Source organism: Diabrotica virgifera, chromosome 4 (genome assembly GCF_917563875.1).
Source record: "Diabrotica virgifera virgifera chromosome 4, PGI_DIABVI_V3a".
In the NCBI taxonomy this organism is placed as follows: domain Eukaryota; kingdom Metazoa; phylum Arthropoda; class Insecta; order Coleoptera; family Chrysomelidae; genus Diabrotica; species Diabrotica virgifera.
In genome coordinates, this window is record NC_065446.1 from 66,621,069 (window position 1) to 66,643,978 (window position 22,910).

General features: G+C 31.5%; 1 protein-coding gene across 17 annotated transcripts in view; it reads right to left on the reverse strand.

Moving 5' to 3' along the window:
• The window catches only part of LOC114324805 (piezo-type mechanosensitive ion channel component), a 369,243-nt gene that overhangs the window by 89,885 nt on the left and 256,448 nt on the right, over positions 1-22,910 (reverse strand). For all 17 annotated transcript variants that reach the window (XM_028272670.2, XM_028272668.2, XM_028272666.2 and 14 more), the window contains 3 exons: positions 8,776-8,875; positions 878-1,032; positions 319-410 (listed from right to left, as the gene is read on the reverse strand). In XM_028272670.2, coding sequence (XP_028128471.1) covers positions 319-410; positions 878-1,032; positions 8,776-8,875 — 347 coding nt within the window. The remainder of the gene's footprint in view (positions 1-318; positions 411-877; positions 1,033-8,775; positions 8,876-22,910) is intronic.

Genomic DNA, 22,910 nt, shown 5'->3' on the forward strand with positions numbered 1-22,910 from the left:
GGTTACTTCAGTCAGGTGCCGTTCAACAGAATGGCTCCTAGCCGAGTTCCACTCTCTTAGATAGGCAGCGAATGGGTTAATGCAAATATATTATGCAAGTGCTTATTAAAACATTTCGATTAAACACACCTTCTCAGAGTCGACATTCGAAACGAATCTGCCGGACTAAACAATGCTGGAGTCGATTGGGACAGCACTAGCGATCCTTCTCTAAATAAAAAATCTAATGTCTACACTACTCACTAGAACTACTTAAAAATGTGATTACTACAAAAACCATTAGAAAAAGTACGCTATGAAAACACATTAGACACGTACCTTGAGTTCCTTAAAAGGCTATTGTAAGAACCTGCAGGTTGCCAAATTTGATCGGTACCCATACGGACACCAATGTTGTAGTTGGTTTGTTCCTAAAATTAGATATTTTAAATAACGTATGTCCTAAAAGTTTTGACACAGAATTCATTGGCTTTAATTTTAACAAAAACAAAATAATATCAAGTTGCCTTTAGAAACAAAAGTTTGTTTACTGTCAGTTCAAATTTATTTATTTTGAAGTTTTCACTTTAAGATGTCGTATAAATTAGAAACAACAAAAAGTATCTACACGTTGTTGGTTCCACGAATATTTCAGAATGCAAATATTTCACGCAGAACCATTTATAGAACAATAGCGGAGTGCGAGGAGGGAATACCACATCTGAATCTCCAAAAGATGGAAGACCACGTCCAAGTAATGCACAGAGGATAGAGAGATTGGTGAGAAGAGCAAAAAACCAGGTTGGAATAATATCTAGGAGATTAGCTAATGTCTAATTTTATGGAAAAAAGGAAAATTGTAGTAACAATTGAAAGATCAATAGGCAAGTATTCTTACCTTGAGAATTTTTTTCTCCTTAGCCAAAACTTTTAAAATAACTCTGTAGTTTCTAGAATACTTGTTTAAAAAGCGAGTCAAGCTGATCAATATACCATCGATAAATGCCCATACCAAATATAAAATTTCAAATATCTTCTGTCCAATTGTTGCTTCTAGAAAATACAAAAAATAGTATATATATATATATATATATATATATATATATATATATATATATATATATACAGGGTGTTTCATTGGGAAACGGAAATATGTACTTTAATTGTAAATAGAGGTCACCGAGGCGGTTCTAGGTATACTACATTTTTTGCCCTATCGACTTTTATAACCGAATTACAGGGTGTTTTATCGATTTTGCCAATTTCTTTCCTAAGCCATAACTTTGGAACCACCCTGTATATTTTTTTGATATTTGGTACACATGTGTCTCCATCCAAAACTTAAACGACCGACATACTAATCAAAAGAAAAATCCAGGTTCGAATTATCAAAAAATTATAAAGTAATTGTGACCTTAAAACAACACCCTGTATATTGAAATTCTGAAAATCTGTTTGCATATTTGAAAAGAGCACAAAAAACTAAGTCTAATCGTTCGCTTCAATTTTTCGGCCAGACAATTTTATGACAATTTTGAAATTATATTGAATTTTTTAAGAACTCTGACATTAAAAAGCAGGTATTATTAACTTTTAATTATAAATTATTAAAGCTATTGAATAAATACTCATTTTAAAATTAATCAATACTTATTTACCAAATTGGAACAACCCATGGACGTATAAATAAAGGTCCATGGAACAACCCAATGATTAATCACAAGAAAAATCCAGGTCCGGATTAACAAAAAAACATAAAGTAATTGTGATCTTGAAACAACACCCTGTATATTGAAATTTTCAAAATTTGTTCGCACATTTGAAAAGACCATAAAAATCTGAGTATATCGGTTTGCTTTAATTTTTTGTGAATGAAATTTAATGACTTTAATTTTGAAATTAAATATATTGATACTTTTAAGAAAACTGAAATTAAAAATCAGATTTTTAAAGCACTTTTAACAATAAATTATTAAAGTTATTAAATAAATACCCATTTTAAAAATAATCAATACTTATTTACGACATTCGAACGACCCACTTACAAATCAGAACAAAAATCCAGGTCTGGATTAACAACACAATATAAAGTAACTGTAACCTTGAAACAACACCCTGTATATTGAAACTTTCAAAATCCGTTTGCACATAGGTATGAAAAGAGCACAAAAAACTAAGTTTAATCGTTCGCTTTAATTTTTTGGCCAGACAATTTAATGAATTTAATTTTGAAATTATGTCGAAATTTTTAAGAACTCTGGGAACTCATAATAAAAATTTCGATATAATTTCGAAAGTAATTTCATTAAATTGTCTGCACAAAAAAATTAAAGCGGGACATTAAACTTAGTTCTTAGTGCTCTCTTCAGGTGTACAAACTTATTTTAAAAATTTCAATATACAGGGTGGTTTTGCAAAGGTCACAATTACTTTGTATTTTATTGTTAATACGGACCTGGATTTTTCTTGTGCTTAGTAAATGAGTTCTTCTAACGTAGTAAATAATAACTGATTATTTTTAAAATCAGTATGTATTCATTAACTTGAGTGATTTATTATTAAAATTGCTTTAAAAACCTGCTTATTAATTTAAGGGTTCTTAAAAATTTGAATATATTTAATTTCAAAATTAAAGTTAATAAATTTTTGCACAAAAAATCAAAGTGAACCGATAAACTCGAATTTTTGTGGTTTTTTCAAATGTGCAAATAATTTTTGAAAATGTCAATATACAGGGTGTTGTTTCAAGGTCACAATTACTTTATGTTTTTTTGTTAATCCGGACCTGGATTTTTCTTGTGTATAATAATTGGGTCTCTCCAATGTGGTAAATAAGTATTGATTCATTTTAAAATGAGGATTTATTTAATAACTTTAATAATTTATAATTAAAAGTTAATAATACCTGCTTTTTAATGTTGAGTTCTTAAAAAATTAATTTCAAAATTAAAGTCAAAAAATTGTCTGGCCGAAAAATCGAAGCGAACGATTAGACTTATAGTCCAAGTAATGAAGCTTAAAATAGGACAAAACCTCGCAATTTTTACAGAATGGATCGATTTGCTTGAAACTTTGAGAATAAGTAGTGGATAGTCCAAGGATCAAAATCTATATGATGCCAAAAGGCGCTTTTACCATGGGGGTGGTTGCCACCCCATGTCGGGGGTGAAAATTTTTTATTATATTTTGACCGCAAAAGTTGGTAAAAACATTCATTCTAAGCAAAAAATGTTCTATACATTCTTTTGATAAAATTAATAGTCTTCTATTTATTCGCTATCGAAAGTGTTAGTTTTATATTAAAAAAATTAATGTTTTTAATCAGTTTTCTGCAAATAACTCAAAAAGTTTTTGTTTTATCAAAACCACTTTGCTTAAAAAAATGTACCTTTTGAAAAAATCAACAAAGCCGTGTTTTTAAATTTTCTTTAAGACCGATAGTAATCGAGCTATACTTTATTATATATTAGGTCTTCTTCGGCAAATGCTAAATACTGTAGTTTCAAAGTCAAAAGACGGGAAAACTATGCATTTTTCGAGGATCACTTGTTTAAACTAATTTGAAGTATTTAAAAATATCTATCTTCAGAAATAAAAAAAAGTCTTTAGCTCAAAAATTAGGTGGCTTATAATGAAAAGAATATCAGACCCTATATTTTTCAGCGAAAAAGTGATCGAAAGCAAACCCCTAATCACCACCCTGATTAAAATTAGTCATTGACCTTATTTCGTCTTCTTTACTTATGTATTATTAATAGGTTCTAGAAGTTTAACTGGTTTAGAATGATTAGTTTTTAAAAAACTGGAGTCAAAAGCAAATATCGAATTTTTGAAGTTTGGTAAAAAATTCCCTTTTCTTCAGAATAGAAAGATTATCATCAGAGATACAAAAAAATATTTAAATATAAAATTGTAGCTTATTTAATTCCCAAGAATTTGGTTTGCAAAAATTTTCTCTACGGTAAAAATTGAGTGAGCTATTGACAATTAAATCTTGTAATAACATGCAAAAATCACCTTTACCAACCCTTTCAAAGTCACCACTTTTTGCGACTGGAGATTTTAAAAGGATTTGATATTAACAGTCTTATAGGTCTTGTAAAAACCTACCAAATTATTGTTTAACAAACTTTCTAAGATAAAAATTAAAAAGGTTACGGTTAAAAAATCAATATATTTTTTTCAAAAAAAAAAAAAAGAAATCCAATTGGAAGCATAATAATATAAGTTAGCTTTGCTTTTAGTCATTGGGCTTATTAATTCTTCTTTATTTATGTATTATTAATAGATTTTAAAAGTTTGACTGGCTTATAATGATTAGTTTTTAAAAAACTGGGGTTAAAAGCGAATAACTACTTTTTGTAGTTTGGTAAAAAATGCCATTTTCTTCAAAATAGAAAGATTAGCATCAGATATACGAAAAAATGTTTTAATATGAAATTGTAGGTTATTTAATTCCCAAGAACTTGGTTTGAAAAAATTTTTTCTACGGCAAAAATTGAGTGAATGGTAAATGAGTATATATCGAAAAACATTGATTTTTTCTATATAAAACTAACACTTTCGATAGCGAATAAATCGAAAAGTATTAATTTTATCAAAAAAATGTATAGAAAATTTTTTGCTTAGAATGAATGTTTTTATCAACTTTTGTAGTCAAAATATAATAAAAAATTTTCATCCTTAAGATGGGGTGGCAACCGACCCCATGGTAAAAGCGCCTTTCGGCATCATATAGATTTTGATCCTTGAACTATCCACTACTTACTCTTAAATTTTCAAGCAAATCGATCCATTCTGTAAAAATTGCGAGGTGAAATGCTTCGGTTCCTGGACTATTAGTTTATTGTGCTCTTTTCAAATATGCAAACAGATTTTCAAAATTTCAATATACATGGTGTTGTTTTAAGGTTACAATTACTTTATAATTTTTTGTTAATCCGGACCTGGATTTTTTTTGTGATTAGTATGCCGGCCGTTTGGGTTTTGAATGAGACATATGTGTACCAAATATTAAAAAAATATACAGGTTGGTTCTAAAGTTACAGCTTAGGAAAGAAATGAGCAAAATCGATAAAACTCCCTGTAACTCGGATATAAAAGTCGGTAGGGCAAAAAATTTAGTATACCTAGAACGGCCTCGGTGACCTCTATTCACCATTAAAGTATTTCCGTTTCCCAATGAAACACCCTGTATATATATAGATATAGATATACAGTGTGTTCCAACAAAAATTTGGCACCCTCCCCCAGAAACTCAGAAACCAAGAGTTTCTTCACAATTTAAAAAAACACGTCAAATTGTAATGGAAGGGGGTAAATGTAACCCCCTAGTGCCCCGCATCAACCACCAGTTTTTTTTTAAATAACAAATGTAGTCGAGTGGCACATCATTTGAAAGGAATTTTTTTCTCTACACGACCCTCTATTTTTTTTTTATTTTAAAACTACCTTCAGACTTATTAAGTAAATTAAAAAAAAATAGAGTGTCGTGTAGAGAAAAATTTACCTTTCAAAAATGATGTGTCACTCGACCACACTTGCTATTTAAAAAAAAATTGAAGGCACTCGTGGGAGTGCCGACAGAAGTGAAAATTTCTTATATTATATAAATTACGAGCTCAATGCTTTCTCCCCATCCAAATAGAAGTGCTATACCTATATCATATACGCAATGCGTTTGCCCTATACTATTTATGTATACATACACATAATTTATATATGTACGCACAAAATTTATTTCAGCGAAGTGACGACGGCCGCAAATTCAATATTTTTTCCCCATCCAAGAAGTGCACAACGTCCCTAAAGAAATTTTAAATTCAAAAATTTATTTCGTCCAAGCGATGACGGTCGCTAATTTAATAATTTTTCCCCATAAAAAAGCGCAAAACGTCCCTCAAGAAGTTTTCACTTCACATATTTGTTTCGTCGAAGCGATGATGGTCGCGATGACGGCCGCTAATTTAATACTTTGTCCCATCCAAAAAGGCACAACGTCTCTAAAGAAGTTTTCACTTCAAAAATTTATTTCGTCGAAGCGATGACGGTCGCTAATTCTATACTTTTTCTTCATCCAAAAAGTGCACAACGACCCTAAAGAAGTTTTCACTTCAATACATATACGTACAAAATTTATTTCGGCGAAGAGATGACGGTCGCGAAATAAATCGTTTTTCCCCATCCAAAAATAGGTTTTACATTTATTTTAAATTTAAATACTTCTATACAATTTATATATACATACAAATAATATATAGCATAAGCGATGACGGTCGCAATGACGGTCGCGATGACGGTCGCAATGACGGCCGCGATGACGGTCGCGATGACGGTCGCGAATTCAATGCTTTTCCCCTATCCAAAAATCGCACAACGTCCCTAAAGAAGTTTTCACTTCAAAAAGTCGGTGTTGATACCTACGGGGCCGTAGGGGGTTACATTTGAGGGCATGAATTTTGCATAAAAATTCGTCCCTCCCCGACGTGTTTTTTTAAATTATGAAGAAGCTCTTGGTTTCTGAGTTTCTGCGGGGGTCAAATTTTCGTTGGAACAGACTGTATACAGGGTGAGGCAGATAAAGGGCCTATTAGAAGTATCTCGAGAACTAAAGGTAAGAGAATCATGAAACTTGGAATACAGGGGTTTTGAGGTATGAGCTATTTAATGAAAATATTTTGGTCTCTTCTCTACTTCCGGTTATACCGGAAGTTGATTGTAACTTCGTTTTTTAAATAGGATACCCTGTATATTTTTACATTTTTGGATTCTGCTCGATGTCTTCTTTCTTAAAAGATGAGGTTTTGTAATATTATACAGGCTAGTTTAAAAGATAATTATGGTTTTTTATAAACTTTGTAGCAAACTTCACACCCTGTAGAATTGTACTGATTTGATATCAAAAACTCCATTTATGTTCAAATGATTTTTAATATAGTCTACTATTATTAAAAATTAATAATATAGCGAAATGTTTAATTTAGTATACAGGGTTGGTCGAAACTAGGAATGAGTATTTTCTGAGTTTTCTTAAATGGAACAGCCTATATTTTTGTATTGTAATGAAATGATATTTTATAGTACTTTTTTATTTCTTAAGCATTCCCTATACCTAACTGCTTTAGTTTGTAAGTTATTCGTAGTTCTTTAAGCCAAACATTAATTGCAACAAAAATTACGTGAAATTTTATTAGGTTTGCTGTGAAAATATTCAATCATAAATAATTTTTCGAAAAGAAATACATATTAATCTCGATTGACCCTTAATTTATTAATACTGGTTGATATATCAAAATACCTACGTAGTTAAGATTGTTGGTGGGTTAAATATTAATAAAATCATACAATATTCTATCTAGTTGGCTATGACTTTGACACTAAATTTTTAAACATTTGCTTTGCTTAAACATTCGACTATTTTTGCAGTTCCAATTGCTTTGTTACCATTACTAATATGAATTTTTCTAATGAGGAACTGATTCAGATGTTTTTTTTTTGTTCTAGGAGAGTATAACAAATAAAAATGTGCTACTAGCAATAAGAATTTATCATCAGCAATTCCATGATAGATGACAACCAAAAAGAGAAACTTTTCAAAATTTACTATTAGAGCGGTTTCAACGAACTGGACATTTAGATTACGAGAAATCTGATCGGACAAAAACTATTGTAAATGATTAAAATGAATTAAGTTAGTGTCACCGAGAATCTACATATTAGTACTTAGTATGAACGTTCTCGTAATCTAAGTGTCTAGTACGTCGAAACTATTCTAGTAAACTAAAAAGTTTTTCTTCTTGGTTGTCGTCTATCAGGGAATTGCAGATGATAAATTCTTATTACTATTTAGTAGTACATTTTTATTATACTCTCCTAGAATCAGTTTCTCATTACAAAAATTTATATTAGTGATGGTAACAAAGCAACTAGAACTATAAAAATAATATAATGTCTAATGTTTAAGCAAGATTAGTGTCAAAGCCATAGCCAAATAGGTATAATATGGTTTGTTTTTATTAATATTTTATGCACCAACAATGTTAACAACGTAGGCATTTTGGTATCTCATCCAATATTAATAAATTAAGGATAAAAAAATTATTATGATTGAATATTTTCACGGCAAATCTAATAAAATTTCAAGTAATTTTTGTTGCAATTAATGTTTGGCTTAAAGAACTACGAATAACTTACAAATTAAAGCAGTTAGGTATAGGGAATGCTTAAGAAATAAAAAAGTACTATAAAATATCATTTCATTACAGTACAAAAATACAGGGTGTTCTATTTAAGAAAACTCAGAAAATACTCATTCCGAGTTTCGACCAACCCTGTATACTAAAATTAAACATTTCGCTATATTAATAATTTTTAATAATAATAGACTATATTAAAAATCCTTTGAACATAAATGAGGTTTTTGATATCAAATCAGTATAATTCTACAGGGTGTGAAGTTTGCTACAAAATTTATAAAAAACCGTCATTATCTTTTAAACTACCCTGTATAATATTACAAAACCTCATATTTGAAGAAAGAAGACATCGAGCAGAATCCAAAAATGTAAAAATATACAGGGTGTCCCATTTAAAAAAACGAAGTTACAATCAACTTCCGGTATAACCGGAAGTAGCAAAGATACCAAAATATTTTCATTACATAGTTTATACCTCAAAACCCCTGTATTCCAATTTTCATGATTCTCTTTTCTTTAGTTTTAGAGATATTTCTAATAGGCCCTTTATCTGCCTCACCCTATATATAATATACCTATTATATCAATAAATATATCTTACTGGGTTCTGTCAAAGAACTAAAATCTTCATCCCTTTCTTGACTGGTACTAGGTTGAGGTTCATCTTGAATTCTCACACTCTTAGGTTCATGTTCTGCAATCTGGAAAAATTTTAAATATGCTCTAAATATACAGAACAGAATAAAAAGGAACAGAAGAGGATAAACAGTTTTTATAATGTTAAATTTAATACATTTTTATTTATTGTTCTGAAGCTATTTTCTTGTGGCATCTCATGTAATTTTAGCTGGGAATAAGCCACAATTTTAGTTTGATAAGTTTATTTGACGTTTTGATTTCCAGTTCGGAAATCGTTATGTAACGAATTCCGAAGTGGAAATCGAAGAGTAGTACTGGGTACTACTAAAAGTCAACAATGTAGTAAGAGCGTATAGCAAATCTCATAGATGGTAGCAAAATTTCTTTCCTACAGTTACAAATTACTGAAATACTGAGGAGCAGCAATGACATAACAATAATTAACAACATTAATTAACAAAATCCTAAAAAACAATAAAATACCGGAAGAATGAAGAACGAGCGAACTAATCCTACTATTCAAAAAAGGATATAAAAAGCACCCAGAAAACTACAGAGGTACCTATCAACTTGTTAAATACTGTCCTAACTTACAACTAAAATTCTACAAGAACTAATGAATCAGAGGATAAGTTTAGCAGATAAACGACATAGACCAGTAAGGATCTGTTTTTAGGTGGATGTGAGAGGTGGCATTCAGATTTTTGCGGATAAAGTTAGGTGATAACTTCGTTAATAATAATTGATTTATGCTCCTTCTCAAATATGTCCGGAACATTAATAAAAAAAATAAAATATTTAAAAATTTCAAAAAATTTCGTTTTTTTTCTACTTTTTTTGCTTATAACTTAAAAACTATTCATTTTAGAACAAAGTCCTATAGGAATAAAACAAAGATAATTAAATTTTCTATCAGATGCGATTGGTTAAAAATGTCTTAATTTATCACCCTTGCTTCAAAATAGCAATAAATATAAAATAAGGGGGCAAAACAGCCTGTCCTTATTCAATGATTTTTCATCACTTAGGTTACACTTGGAACCTTCCTAATTCGCTTAGAAAATTTTTGTAATGTGCTAAAACCGTACACCAAACTTCATTAAAATTGACTTTTACTAGATTTTGCATAATAATTTTGCAATCTAAACTTTTTTTAAAAAATTAAAATTTTTTAAAATCTTGCACAACAAAAACTAGAACATACAAAGATTTGTCAATTTTTTTACATATAAAGAAGTACTCCACCTATCTAATGCACTTTACAGAATTGAAATCGGATTATTTAAGCAGCCTCAGCAATGTTTTAAAGTCATAAACAATTTTTTGGCTTATAAACAAATTAGTGCTGTGGCCAGGAGGGGGTGCTACGGGCTCCTTTATTTAGATGGACTTACCCAAGTTTTTTATGTATTTTGACCCGTAGAACACGAATTTTTTGGGTAACAGTTGATCCGGATGTCGATAGATTGTTATAAACAAAGAACTTGAGGAATTACATAAAATCGATTTTTCGCAAAATAAAACATTTTCTTGTATTTCTTGGGTAATTCTAAGCAAAACATGTTCTTCCAAGTTTTTTCGTAGGATGCATAGTTTTCGAGATAAACGCGGTGGAACTTTCAAAAAATCGAGAAATTGCAATTTTTGAACGCGAATAACGTTTGATTAAAAAATAAAATAGCAATTCTGCTGATAACATTTGAAAGTTTAAGTCAAATTATACCGGTTTTAATTATTTGCATTGCTAAAAATTAATTTTTTTATTATTAAACAAAGCTATTTGTTTATAAGCCAAAAAATTGTTTATAAATTTAAAACATTGCTGGGGCCCCTTAAATAATCCGATTTTAATTCTGTAAAGTGTATTAGATAGGTAGAGCACCTCTTTATATGTAAAAAAATTAGCCAACTTCTAAATGGTCTACTTTTTGTTCAGAAAGATTTTAAAAGATTTGAACTTTTTTAAAAACATTTAGATTGCAAATTTATTATGCAAAATTTATTAGGTCGATTTTAATGAAATTTGTTACACGATTTAAGTATGTTACAAAGAATTTCCTAAGCGAATTACTAAGGTTCTAATTGCCACCAAAGTGGTTAAAAAATATTGAATAACAACAGACTTATTTTGCCCTCTTATTTTGTATTTATTGCTATATTACAGAAAAGGTAATACCTTAATTAAGACATTCTAAAGAAAGCAGAAAAAAATCGATGTTTTTCGAAATTTTTAAATATTTTAATTTTTTTATTAATGTTCCGGGCATATTTGAGAAGGAGCATAAGTCAATTATTATTACTGAAGGTGTCACCTAACTTTATCTGCAAAAATCCGAATGCCACCTTTCACATCCACAAAAATGAACGTTTTTTCGCAGATCCTTACTGGTCTACCAGGGTTTTCGTACTGGAAGATCGTGTACAGATGCAATTCGTCAATAATGCAATATTCGTTATAAAGCAAATGATTGAGAAATCACTAGAGTATAATAGACCAGCATTTCTGTATCTGATTGACTTGAAGAAAGCATTTAACAGAGCAGACCCGCCGGCAAGGGGGGTCAGAGAGGGTCCACCGACCCCCCTGGATAATTACAGCTTAAGATAAAACAAGGTTATTGATAAATTTAGTCAAGATCGCAGGAGATTACAGTTTTTATTTGCCGATTAATGTTTTTTTTGTATTATATATGATTATTAAAATATAAATTTTTCTTGTTCTTTTATTCATTTCTAGAATAGAAAAGCGACTTAAAAATTTTGACCCTCCCTAAATTTTTTTCTGGCGGCGGCCCTGTGACAGAGTAAGACTCAAAAATGTAAGTCCCCCTAGATATTATAAAAACCATTAAAAACAACTACCAAAACAACAAAATGGAAGTCAGAATAGATGAAAAAAGATAGGGAGACTCACCGAGTCCTATGCTCTCCAAGTTAATCATGGATGAAATCATCAAAAGCGTCAACAAAGGAAAAGGATACAGAATGGGAAACAAAGAAGTAAAAATACTATTACGCAGACGAGGCAATCTTGATAGCCCAAGATGAAGATAGTCTGCAAAGATTGGTCTACACATTTAACATAAAAGCAAAAGAATTCAATATGACAATTTTATTTCAGAAAACTAAAACAATAGTAATCAATAAAGAACCAATCAGATTTAAAACAAAAATTGATGGTATCAGTATTGAACAAGTAATGGAAATAAAACACCTTGGAATTACATTGTCAAGGTACGGAGACCTGGACAAAGAAGTGGGAAATCAAGTACAAAAGCAAATAGACTGGCAGGATGTCTTAATAACAATATATGGCGAAACCGACATATTAACACTGATATGAAGTCAAGAACTTATAAAGCCAGTGTACGACCAATAATGACATATGCATCAGAAACGAAACAAGACCCGATAGCTACAATACAAAGACCACTAGAAACGGCAGAGATGAGAGTACTGACAAGAATTACAGGAAATACGTTGAGAGATCGAAAGAGGAGTGAAGACATTAGAAGACAATGTATCGTACAGTGTATAAACGAATGGACTATCTATCTAATCATCCCTAAACATCCATCCTTGGATATAGGCCTACACTTCCTTCTTCCATGCCTCTCTATCTTGGGCAATTTGCATCCAATTTGACCCAGTGTGTTTCTTTAGGTCATCCGACCATCGCATCTGTGGCCTTCCCCTTTTTCGTTTGTGGTTCCACGGTCTCCAATGTACAATCATCTTAGTCCATCTTTCATCCTTCTGCCGTTTGTGCCACTGTAATTATTAGTTCTTCTTGTTGATTGGTCATGGTTTTTGTTTTACTGTAATTCATCTTCAGCCCTATCTTTGTCGATTCTCTATCTAGTTCTTCCATCATTATTTGCAATTCTTCACTTCTTTCTGTTATTAATACAATATCATCAGCATATCGTAAGTGATTCAGATATTGCCCGTTTATGTTTATACCCAAGCCATCCCAGTTTAGTTGTTTGAACACATCTTCTAGCGCTTGGTTGAATAGCTTGGGCGAGATGGTATCTCCTTGTCTTACTCCTCGGTTTATTTTAATAGGCTCCGTTTGTTTCATTAGCTTAATAGTTGTTGTTGCCTTATCATATATATTTGTAATTAAGTCGGTATATCTGTAGTCGAATGGACACGAATGGACACTAAATAGAAAAAAAAGGGAATAACCACATAAGCGAAACGAGGGAGACGCGTGTGGTCAAAATAGCAAGAGATAAATCACCAATCGATAAAAGAAGTATCGGCCGACGGTGCAAAAGATGAAGTGACAACCTTCTATAGAGGAATCAATCCGCCAATGAACAAGCAGAATTCCTTATAAACATGAAGAAGACGAAGACGTTACAAATTTTAAAATGTTTTAACACAACTTGGAGACTTTGCTGTATACCTGTTTTAAAAATTGCAAACTTTATGTTCTTATAATAAATCATAAGAGCTAAATTAAATTAAATTAACATTAAAAAAACTGTTATTAATGTTTATATTTCATATGAAAATTTGCTAAGCAAAAAACACAAAAAGGTGTACCTATAATAATAGAAAACAAACATAAGCCCACCAAAATAATTGCAATGTACAAAAAATAGGCAAATTAAATGTTTACCTGTCGTAAGAGGTAGATAACAATTATTGCTTTCTTAACCTAATACTTACCTTATATATCCCTATCTAGTATATAAAACTAAATGAATTGTATGTAAAGCTTTGCAAAAAGTACACAAAATTGATCAAAATGAGGGAATACGCAATTAGTTCAACATTAATAGTTAAAGTTAAATAAAGGTGTAATAAGTTAGGTTAAATATATTAAGTTGTTAAAATTGTATGAAGTGTAGATGTACTGTAATAAAGAAAAAGTTGTAGGTAGTAGAAAATATTAATTATTAATAATAGTTTAGGATTAGTGCGCTTCCGTGTTTTGACCAATTTTGATATTAACATTATATGCGCAAAGCATATATATTTTGTCTATATAATTGCTATAAATTGTAACATCACTGAAAGTATGCGTGAAATCTCATAAAAATTATACGTGCCTAGCTTATTCGTTCACTCTACTTCTTATGCATTGGGAAAGTATTTTCTAACTCATTCTCGATGATTACACTATACTTAAAGGTAAAATAAACGATTAATGAAAGCCTTCGATTAGGGGATCAATTTAGGCGTTTGTTCAATTTTACTCTTCTTCTTCTGGTTCCTATCCTATCCGAAACTGATAGGATAGAAAACGGTGTCTATAAACTACAATGTTCTGATTGTGATGCTACATATATACTTGTAATCACTTACCTCTCGTTCCCTTGAACATACTAAAAGAGAGAATACATCTACCTTTTCTCAACATCTTAAACAAAATAACCATACTCTTAATATCCCGGATAACGTATCTCTAATACATAACATCCCGGAAAAAATCTTTTTAAGATTGGACCTCTACGAGGACCTTGAAATAGTCACAGAGAAACAGAGAAGTCCGAATTGTGTTAATCGCCATGTGTCTTTCAATCGTGACTTTCAACCCTTACATCGTCAACTTTTTTCATAAATTACATTATAAATCTGTTTCTCATATTATTATTGCTTTCCCTAATTAATTTCATCTACATTAATACTGTTCCTATTTCTTTCTTTTATTTCTTTCTTATCCACATTCACACTTCCACCCAATTTTCGATAATCATCTAGTCCTTTCTTCAAAATTTCTCCAAAATAATTCACTTTCTTTAACGATATCTATAACATCCATTTGTCACAACTTTTACACAACAATATCTTAGTCAATATCTCTCATCATTTTCTGCACGTCATCTTTTTCAACCTGGTCTTCGTTTAGTGTCCAATCATAACCATTTCATAATCTCACCTCATTCATCCAACGATGCTTTCCACTAGTTCAATCAATTTTTTTCACACAGCAAGTTATTCTATTCAGTCCACCTTTTACTCTCATCATCCAGTTTGTTTGGTTGTCGGGTCTCTGGAGTTCTCAGTCTCTCAATATTCATCATTAGTCTCAATTCTGATATCAAGTATTATAATTTTTTTGCATTTACAACATTTCGCAGTACTTGATATCAGACTCCCTATTTATTTATCTCACCTTTATTTTAGCCAGTTTTATCAGCCATCATTTGTATTGGGTCACAAATAATTATCTATTTTCAACACAACCTACACTTTGCTTCTATCAAAACTTAATAGTTTGGAAAAATTCATATTTATTTAAATTGGAAAAATTCTTTGTAAAAGGTATAATTTTTTTTTATTAAAAATCCCTTTAAGGGCTACATCAAACAAAACGTTTTTGATTTTATAAAAAATCATCATCAGTGTTAGACAGATTGGATGCCAGCTGAGCCACCAAAGAAATATTCGGGTAAAAACCCTTTAAATATATGCCTTTCAATTGCCAGATGACGCTAGTCACCTAATCCATTCACGTCAGTTGCGGTGTGGGGGATAAACTCTCGATGTTGGTCACTTCGAGTATGGAGCAGCAGGCCTACGTCTCTCCGATGAGACTCCAATAAGAGTCGAAAATCGTCGATTCAGAGTGCTGGACTGCGCTCCGTATTCTAAGTGAAAAATAAGATTGTTTTTCCTTCGCATTGCCACTGAATAAAAATGGTATACATTTTTATTTTTATATTAGTATTACTCCTATAGAGTAACTAGGTCCATTTTCCGTTGGAACTTTACCAAGCTGCAGACGGGGGTTGTGAATTGCATAGTGTAGAATTCCTTCCCTTTTGTCTTCACTGCAGCATCCATCTGGCTTGCATATTGTAGAAGCCTTGGAGGTGTCACCAGGGAAATGGACCAATAAGTTTTCAATTTAAAAATCTTTTAGTAACATTTTTAATATTTTTCAATATTATTAATGTCGCTATTAGGATTGAAAAACTTTGCCTTTCCTTTAAATATAATATGGATGCATTAAAGGTACATACTTAAATAAAATGCCTTAGGATGGATACATGGCAACAAGGATAATGCCCTTAGGTAAGGTATTGAATTTCCCAACACGTGGGATGCAAATTGAGTTGTTTGCATTCCAATGACTTAATGGTAACTGAGCAGTTGCCGTTGTCATTGGAATGTAAACAACTCAATTTGCATCTCACGTGTTGGGAAAAACAAATCACTAAATTAATAAAGAAAATCAGTCCGAAGAAATAAAGAGAAGAATAAGATTGACCTGGACATCATTTGGAAAACTGTCTTATGTTCTAAAGAACAGAAAATACCTCCAATACCCAAAAACAAGCGTCTTCAATCAATGTATACTCACTGTCCTCATATATGGCTCTCATACCTGAACGTTTACAAAGGAAAACATGGAAAAAACAGCAAAGACAGACATATCCATGAAAAACAAATGCTGAAGATTAAACTTGAAATTAAACTGAAACTTGAATACCTCGGTCATATTATGAGACATGATAAATATCATATACTCCAACTGATAATATAGGGTAAAATAGAAAGCAAACGCGGACCCGGAAGAAGAAGAGACTCATGGCTTCAAAACTTACGCCAATGGTTTGGACTAACATCGATTGAGTTATTCAGAAACGCCGCAAACAAAATTAAAATGGCTATGATGATAGCCAACGTCCAAGAAGAAGAAGATTAAACTAACAGACAGGAAAAGAAACGAATGGATCCGTAACAAAACAAAAGTGAGATATCTATCAACCCAAGTAGCAAAGCTTAAATGGAACTTCGTTCGCCTAACTTACCCTAAGGCAGAAGGATGAAAGATTGGAGACTGTGAAATCTCGAAAAAAAAAGGGGAAGGCCACAAATGCAATGGTCAGATGACCTGAAACGCGCAGGGTCAAAATGGATGCAAAATGCCCAAGATAGGCAGGCATGTAAGAATGAAGAGGAGGGCTATGTCCAAGGATGGATGTTTAGGGCTGATTAGATACATATTATTATAAGACAACCCTAACATTCTATTCGGCCTGTGTAAATACAGTAGCGCCGCCTGGTACTCCACACCAGTCCCTTACATTTCGTAGTCTCTCAAGAATGGTAAAGCTGTTATCCTGTAAGTACCCGTTATTTGTTTTACTTTTTTATGAAAGTCAACTAAATCGTGCAGTTGGTGAAGTCTTTCTGTTTCGTCGCATTGTTCTTGACTCCATTTATCTATATTCTTAGTATATTCCTTAAATCCAGAATATCATTCGTCATCCAGGATTTTATCTTTTCCCGCTTTTGTTGCCCAAGTTCATTTCTAGTAGAGTTTATATATTTATTTTCCATTGTGAGTATATTCCAAAGGTCATGGGGATGTATTTTGTTGGCTGGGATTGCTTTCATGGTAGATTGGTAGAGGTCTATTTCTACTTTCATTTTCTCTTGTCTTAATGCATGTCAATATTGTATGTACTTCCTACTTTTTTGGGTGACTAACCCAAAAATTTTTACAAAATGCGTGTTCATTTGCCTTCATTTACTATTAACTTGCCAACTCAAGTACAATTCCAACTTTTTTACAATAGAAACACTTAAGTCACATTGGTTTCCGGATATCTTCTTAAAATTTTGATAGATTATGATTTAAAATAATCACCTTGCTTTTAATATGTACGATTTTTACTTAATTTAATGTCCGACTGGTATATTATTTGACAAATAATGACATGATTTCGAAGTCAGTTAAGTATGATATAATGCCCTAGGGCGTTATTTTGAAAAATAACGCCCTAGGGCATTAAATTTAAATAACTGGTTAAATACTGTCAAGTTGACAAATAACAACCTAAGTAAAACTATGATTACCACAATTACGTTACGACTAATGCTGGTAAATGTACTTATTTAAAAACTAATTAATTCAAAATTCATTAAAATTTTTTGCATATAAAGAATAATTTAGTCGGACATTAAACGTTGACGGCACCACGGGTATTATAGATAATAACGCTTTTGGTCAACGTATATCCCTCGGGCCAAAGGCCCTCGGTATATACACCATTGACCTCAAGCGTTATTATCCTTATAATACCCTTGGTACCTTAATAACTATAATGTAATTTTATTATCTTGAGTGGATCTTGAGTCATGATTATTTTTATTTTAACTATAAGTATAGTGTAACATTAAAAAAGATTTCATATAAATCTTAGATGAGATAAACAAATACAGTGAACATCTATGGAGGCAAAATTAATTTTTATTATTACTAGTGGATACCGCTTATAGAAGCTTGCTCAAGTAGGTAAGGCAACTCTATAATTGTTCATTCCAAACTAAATGTCAACTGGTAGAAATTTTTATTTTACGGTTAAACAACAGTTGTCAAAGCAGCCAGATAACAATAAAAAGTTTAACTACATTGTAATAAAATTCTGATTTAAAAGTGTATTGTCGATTTATCTACTACAATAAAATTAAGTGTGAGATTGCCAGATTTACCTGCTCTGTCGAAGGAAATTAATAAAAAGGGTGCTGAGATCACTAAAGATGAAGTAAGGTATACGATAAATTTTTAAAAAAACTTAGAAGAGTCGTGGCATCCGATAATGTGCAGAAATTTATAAACTTACAGATTTGTAAGATTCTAATTTTGCCTGAACGATATTTGAAAGTCTTAGAAAAGAGACAGTATAAAAAAACCACTACTATAAAAATGCAAATAACTGGTTGATTTTTCACGGTTTGGCTTTTTCTCTTTGTGGTTCCTATCCAATCTACGATGTTCAACATAGGTATATTTTAGAAGATGTTTAAAGGTTAGGTTATATTCACCAGTCTGCATACTCTTCATTGAAAGGCATAACCAACTTAGCTGTATATTTACAAAAAAGGAATTGTGCATTGAATTTTTTTACGCTAGGGTGCCTTTCATATAGACTCTTCCAAAATACAAACAAGCAAGGGATATAATAGTAATATAACAGAATTAGCTCCACAGGGTGACAGAGCCATAAGGAGAGAAACAAGTATTTGGCAGTGGTGTACGGTGATATTAGGTAACTTGATTTGACATTTTATTTGAAATAAACGAGACACGATGTAATGTATCTTCAATGAATGGAATTTACTAAGTATTATTACATTTACATTACGTAGTAAGTAATACTTAATATGTTTTACATGACAACTACTCATATTATCGATAACAATATGAACATATTTAACAAAATTCCTATATCAATAAAATTCTTTCGTAATTTCAATTTCAACTAAAATTTAATATTTACCGTCCTTTGCTCAGCAATATATTGTTTAGTAGTGTAAATTAGTCAAATACCAATAGAAAGTGAAGTAAAAACTAGTGAGTGAACTAATGTACCACACATCACAATATTTAGTGCTGGAAGTAATATTACAATAAAAAAATTATAATTCTACTTAAAGTCAAGCAAGGAAAATAAGGTAATAAAAAATAATAATGAAGAAGAAAGCTGCAAAATGCAATAGTGACTAAGATCTATTTTATTAATAATGTGATTTCTAAAGGTGGCGGTTTCTAATAAATTACTATATTGTCAAAAAATCAACATAAATTGTTTGGATATCAAGGGGTAATTTTAACATAGGGACCAAATATTTATTAAACAATAAACGGATTTTATTCTATATCAACACAAACCTGGCAAGACGCAAAAAAATAATATATATTTAGGTTAATAACATAACTAGATCCAAATGTTACTAAAGAAGCAAATTTCCTCAAGAAAAAAGGAGGTAAAAAAATGACACAAGAAACGAACAATTGATATTGACACAAGATGATAGAAATCGAAGTTGAATTGTATATAAATTCACTTTTATCATTAAGTGTGTATATATCACCAAACCAGCTTTTTACGATTCAAAGATATTTTAGTTTCTACTACATCAGTAAAAACCGATTCACAAAGACCAACTTCACTTACTTGCCACTGTGCGGCGAAAACAGATTAGTGGTTTGAATGGGAACCTAGTTTTCTAAATAGGTCACCAAGCATGCACAGGGCTTGCATGTCTTTGTCTTCCAGCCATTTCCTGGATACATGCGGGACAAGAATAAAACGGGAACAAAGTAAACAAGGAAGAAGAACAATGTAGTCTTAAAGCAGCTTTACATCTAGACTATGCAAGTCTCTTGCCTAACCTGACTTTTTTTACATCAGAGCTATTTCTGTGCAATTTTAACACTTTCGTTGTTGCCAACAAAAGAAATATACCAAAACATTAATTTTACATATTTCACTTGGAAATTTCAGTCCAACATTAAATATATTCAAGTATAAATCACAAACTATTATTACTTCCAATAAATAACATTTAAATTTACACAATGTTTTATTCTAAACTATAAATTTTGTTATATTGGCAACATGAAGTTTGACAACTTGCACGCAAAATGGCGTGAAAAATAAAACACGTTTTAATTTTTCGTCTAGCACAGGAATTGCATGGAAATAGCGCGTGGGCATGCGCAGTTGCATAATCTGTCTTGCATGGCTCTTGCCTAGCATGAAAATAGCATAATGTAAAACTGTCTTGATTCGTCTTGAAATTATGGAACCAGATTCTGTTATCGGCTTTACTACCGAATCTAGCAAGGATAACAATCATGAACGACCCATAGGGCTTTTCATTCACAGTCATTCACAGTGATACAAACCAAAGACGTATGACGTTGATATATTAATATTATGTGACACATGACAGAAGCTCGAAACAAATGACAATCGATGTAAAGCCCTACTAAGGAAACGGCATAAGTATCTGTTGAACCAAGGCCTCGACACAATAGAGGCAGACAACAGCCAGGCCAAGGCGCCAAAAGCTATTAAAAAGTCACAAACAGATGTAGATAGATGTAAGTATACACAAAGGAACTTTCAAATTGTAGTGTGGGAAGGGGGATGAAGCCAAACGACTCCTTTGAAATCTATAATCTTCAGTAGACCTCATGGATTTTTAAAAGAGCTATGCCCTTGTAAATTACACGTAAACTTCTGTACTGTTTGGGCATGACTCATAGCTCTTGTCAAAATCCATTACCTCTAAGAACTTCCAAGAATTTTGCAAAAATCTGGAAAACGATCCTCCGAACATAAAAGAAGAAGGATTTTGGGATATAAATCAATAGACCGTTTTCCTATGAACATATGTCTTTACCCACACGTTTTCCTTAAAAAATATATGCCGAATTCTGGAACAGATAGTAAATATAGATTAAAGCATAGGATTTAAGAGTTTTAAAAATTCATTCAACATACTAAGTATAATGTGTTTGGCGGTCACAAAAGAATCTTTAGATCGGAATATGCAATAGCAATAAATATACTACGGTAGTATACCACACAGTATATTTATTATTAAATCCTTGTAAACCTATTAAAGATATCTTTAAGCCCCCCTCTCACACCTTTTGGATTGATGATTAAAATGGGAGTAGAAAATATTATAAATTACCCTTGCATATCATACATTTTTATAATTAACTAAATTTTATATAGTAATTCACTACAACCGCCCTGCGTCTGAATACTTTATTTTTTTATGTCATATATGTCATCTAATTTAACCATTTGTACAATAAATGACATTATAGATAAACATAAATAAAAGACGCAAGCACAACTTAAACATATTTTATAAACAAGCAGATAAGCTGAAATAAAACGACTATACGACCTAGTCCGCCTCATAAAGAAGTAACTTTGGTAAAGGTATGTGAAAAAAACACTAAATCTTTGAAAGTAAAGTAATAAAAAAATTAGGTAATAAACAAAAACTGCAAGGATTTAGATTAATAATACCTGGATAGCATAGTTAGGACAATAAAGGCAAAAAGGATAATAAAGAATATACTAGGGATAATGAGGAAAGGCTAGATACATCCAATAAGAGCAATAACTAAAGGAAAACCACCATGAAAAGAAAGAGGCAAACACTTACGGTTATCTGGGGAGAGCAGCTTAAAGGGCAATTTAAAGAAAAAAAATCATATACAAAACGTAGGAAGCAGACATAAGATAGTAAAAAAATAAAGGAAACTCATCTACGAAACTGCTTCAACAAAAAACAATAATGTTTCCCATTTACCACGAGAGGTCTATTAACTGTATTTATTCATCATTCAACCTTCGTTGATCTACTGCCAAATATAGATCTTCGTCATAATTTTCCATTTGTTTGTCCTATGACAATATTTTAGATCGTCAGTCCAACGAGTTGGTGAACTACCTCTTCTTCGGTAGGCATCATCTCTTGGTCACCATTCCAGTATCCGCTTTGTTCATCTGTTACCTGTCATTCTAGCCACGTGTTGTTATTTTCTCTACAGCATCAGCCACTCCTGATCTTCGTTATAGTTGGCGGTTTGGGATCTTGTCTCGTAGTGAAATGCCCAACATAGCACGCTCCATCGCTCTTTGAGCCACACGGATCTTTTGCACTGTTCTCTTTGTCATGGTCATCGTTTCCGCTCAGTAAGTCAGCACTGGCAAAAACAGCGATTAAAGGTTTTTTTTAGACATATTATTTTGTTGGACGATCTGACAACTGCCGACGGCCGTGACCAGACACCTCGTAACGCGACAGTTCGTAACCGGACAATTGGTAACGGACAACTCGTAACAGCGATAGTTCGTAACGGCGACACTTCGTAACGGCGACATTTCGTAACTATACAAATTCGTAACGGACGATTCGTAACGTCCAAATTGAATTATTCTATTTATTTTTGTTAACGTCGAAACTAACTGTTATTACAGTTACAATTGAAATTATGTTTATCAATTTAACGAAATAGTAGGTACCTGGATAAACATAAACATGTTTAATACATTTTATATTTCGTGTTTCAGAATATATTAAAAGTCTTGTAAACACATACAAACTTTAAATATTTAAATACATACAAACTAATAACAATATTTTTAAAAGTTTATCCCTCTTATTGTTCCTTAAATTTGCATATAGCTACTTAGACAAAGGAATAATGAAGTAATTCGTGAAATCTTTAAGCCGACAACCGTCTTTAGACATTCCTAACTTTCTAAGTAAACATTTTTCTAAGTAAAGTATTTTATTTAAATAATTTTTATTTGC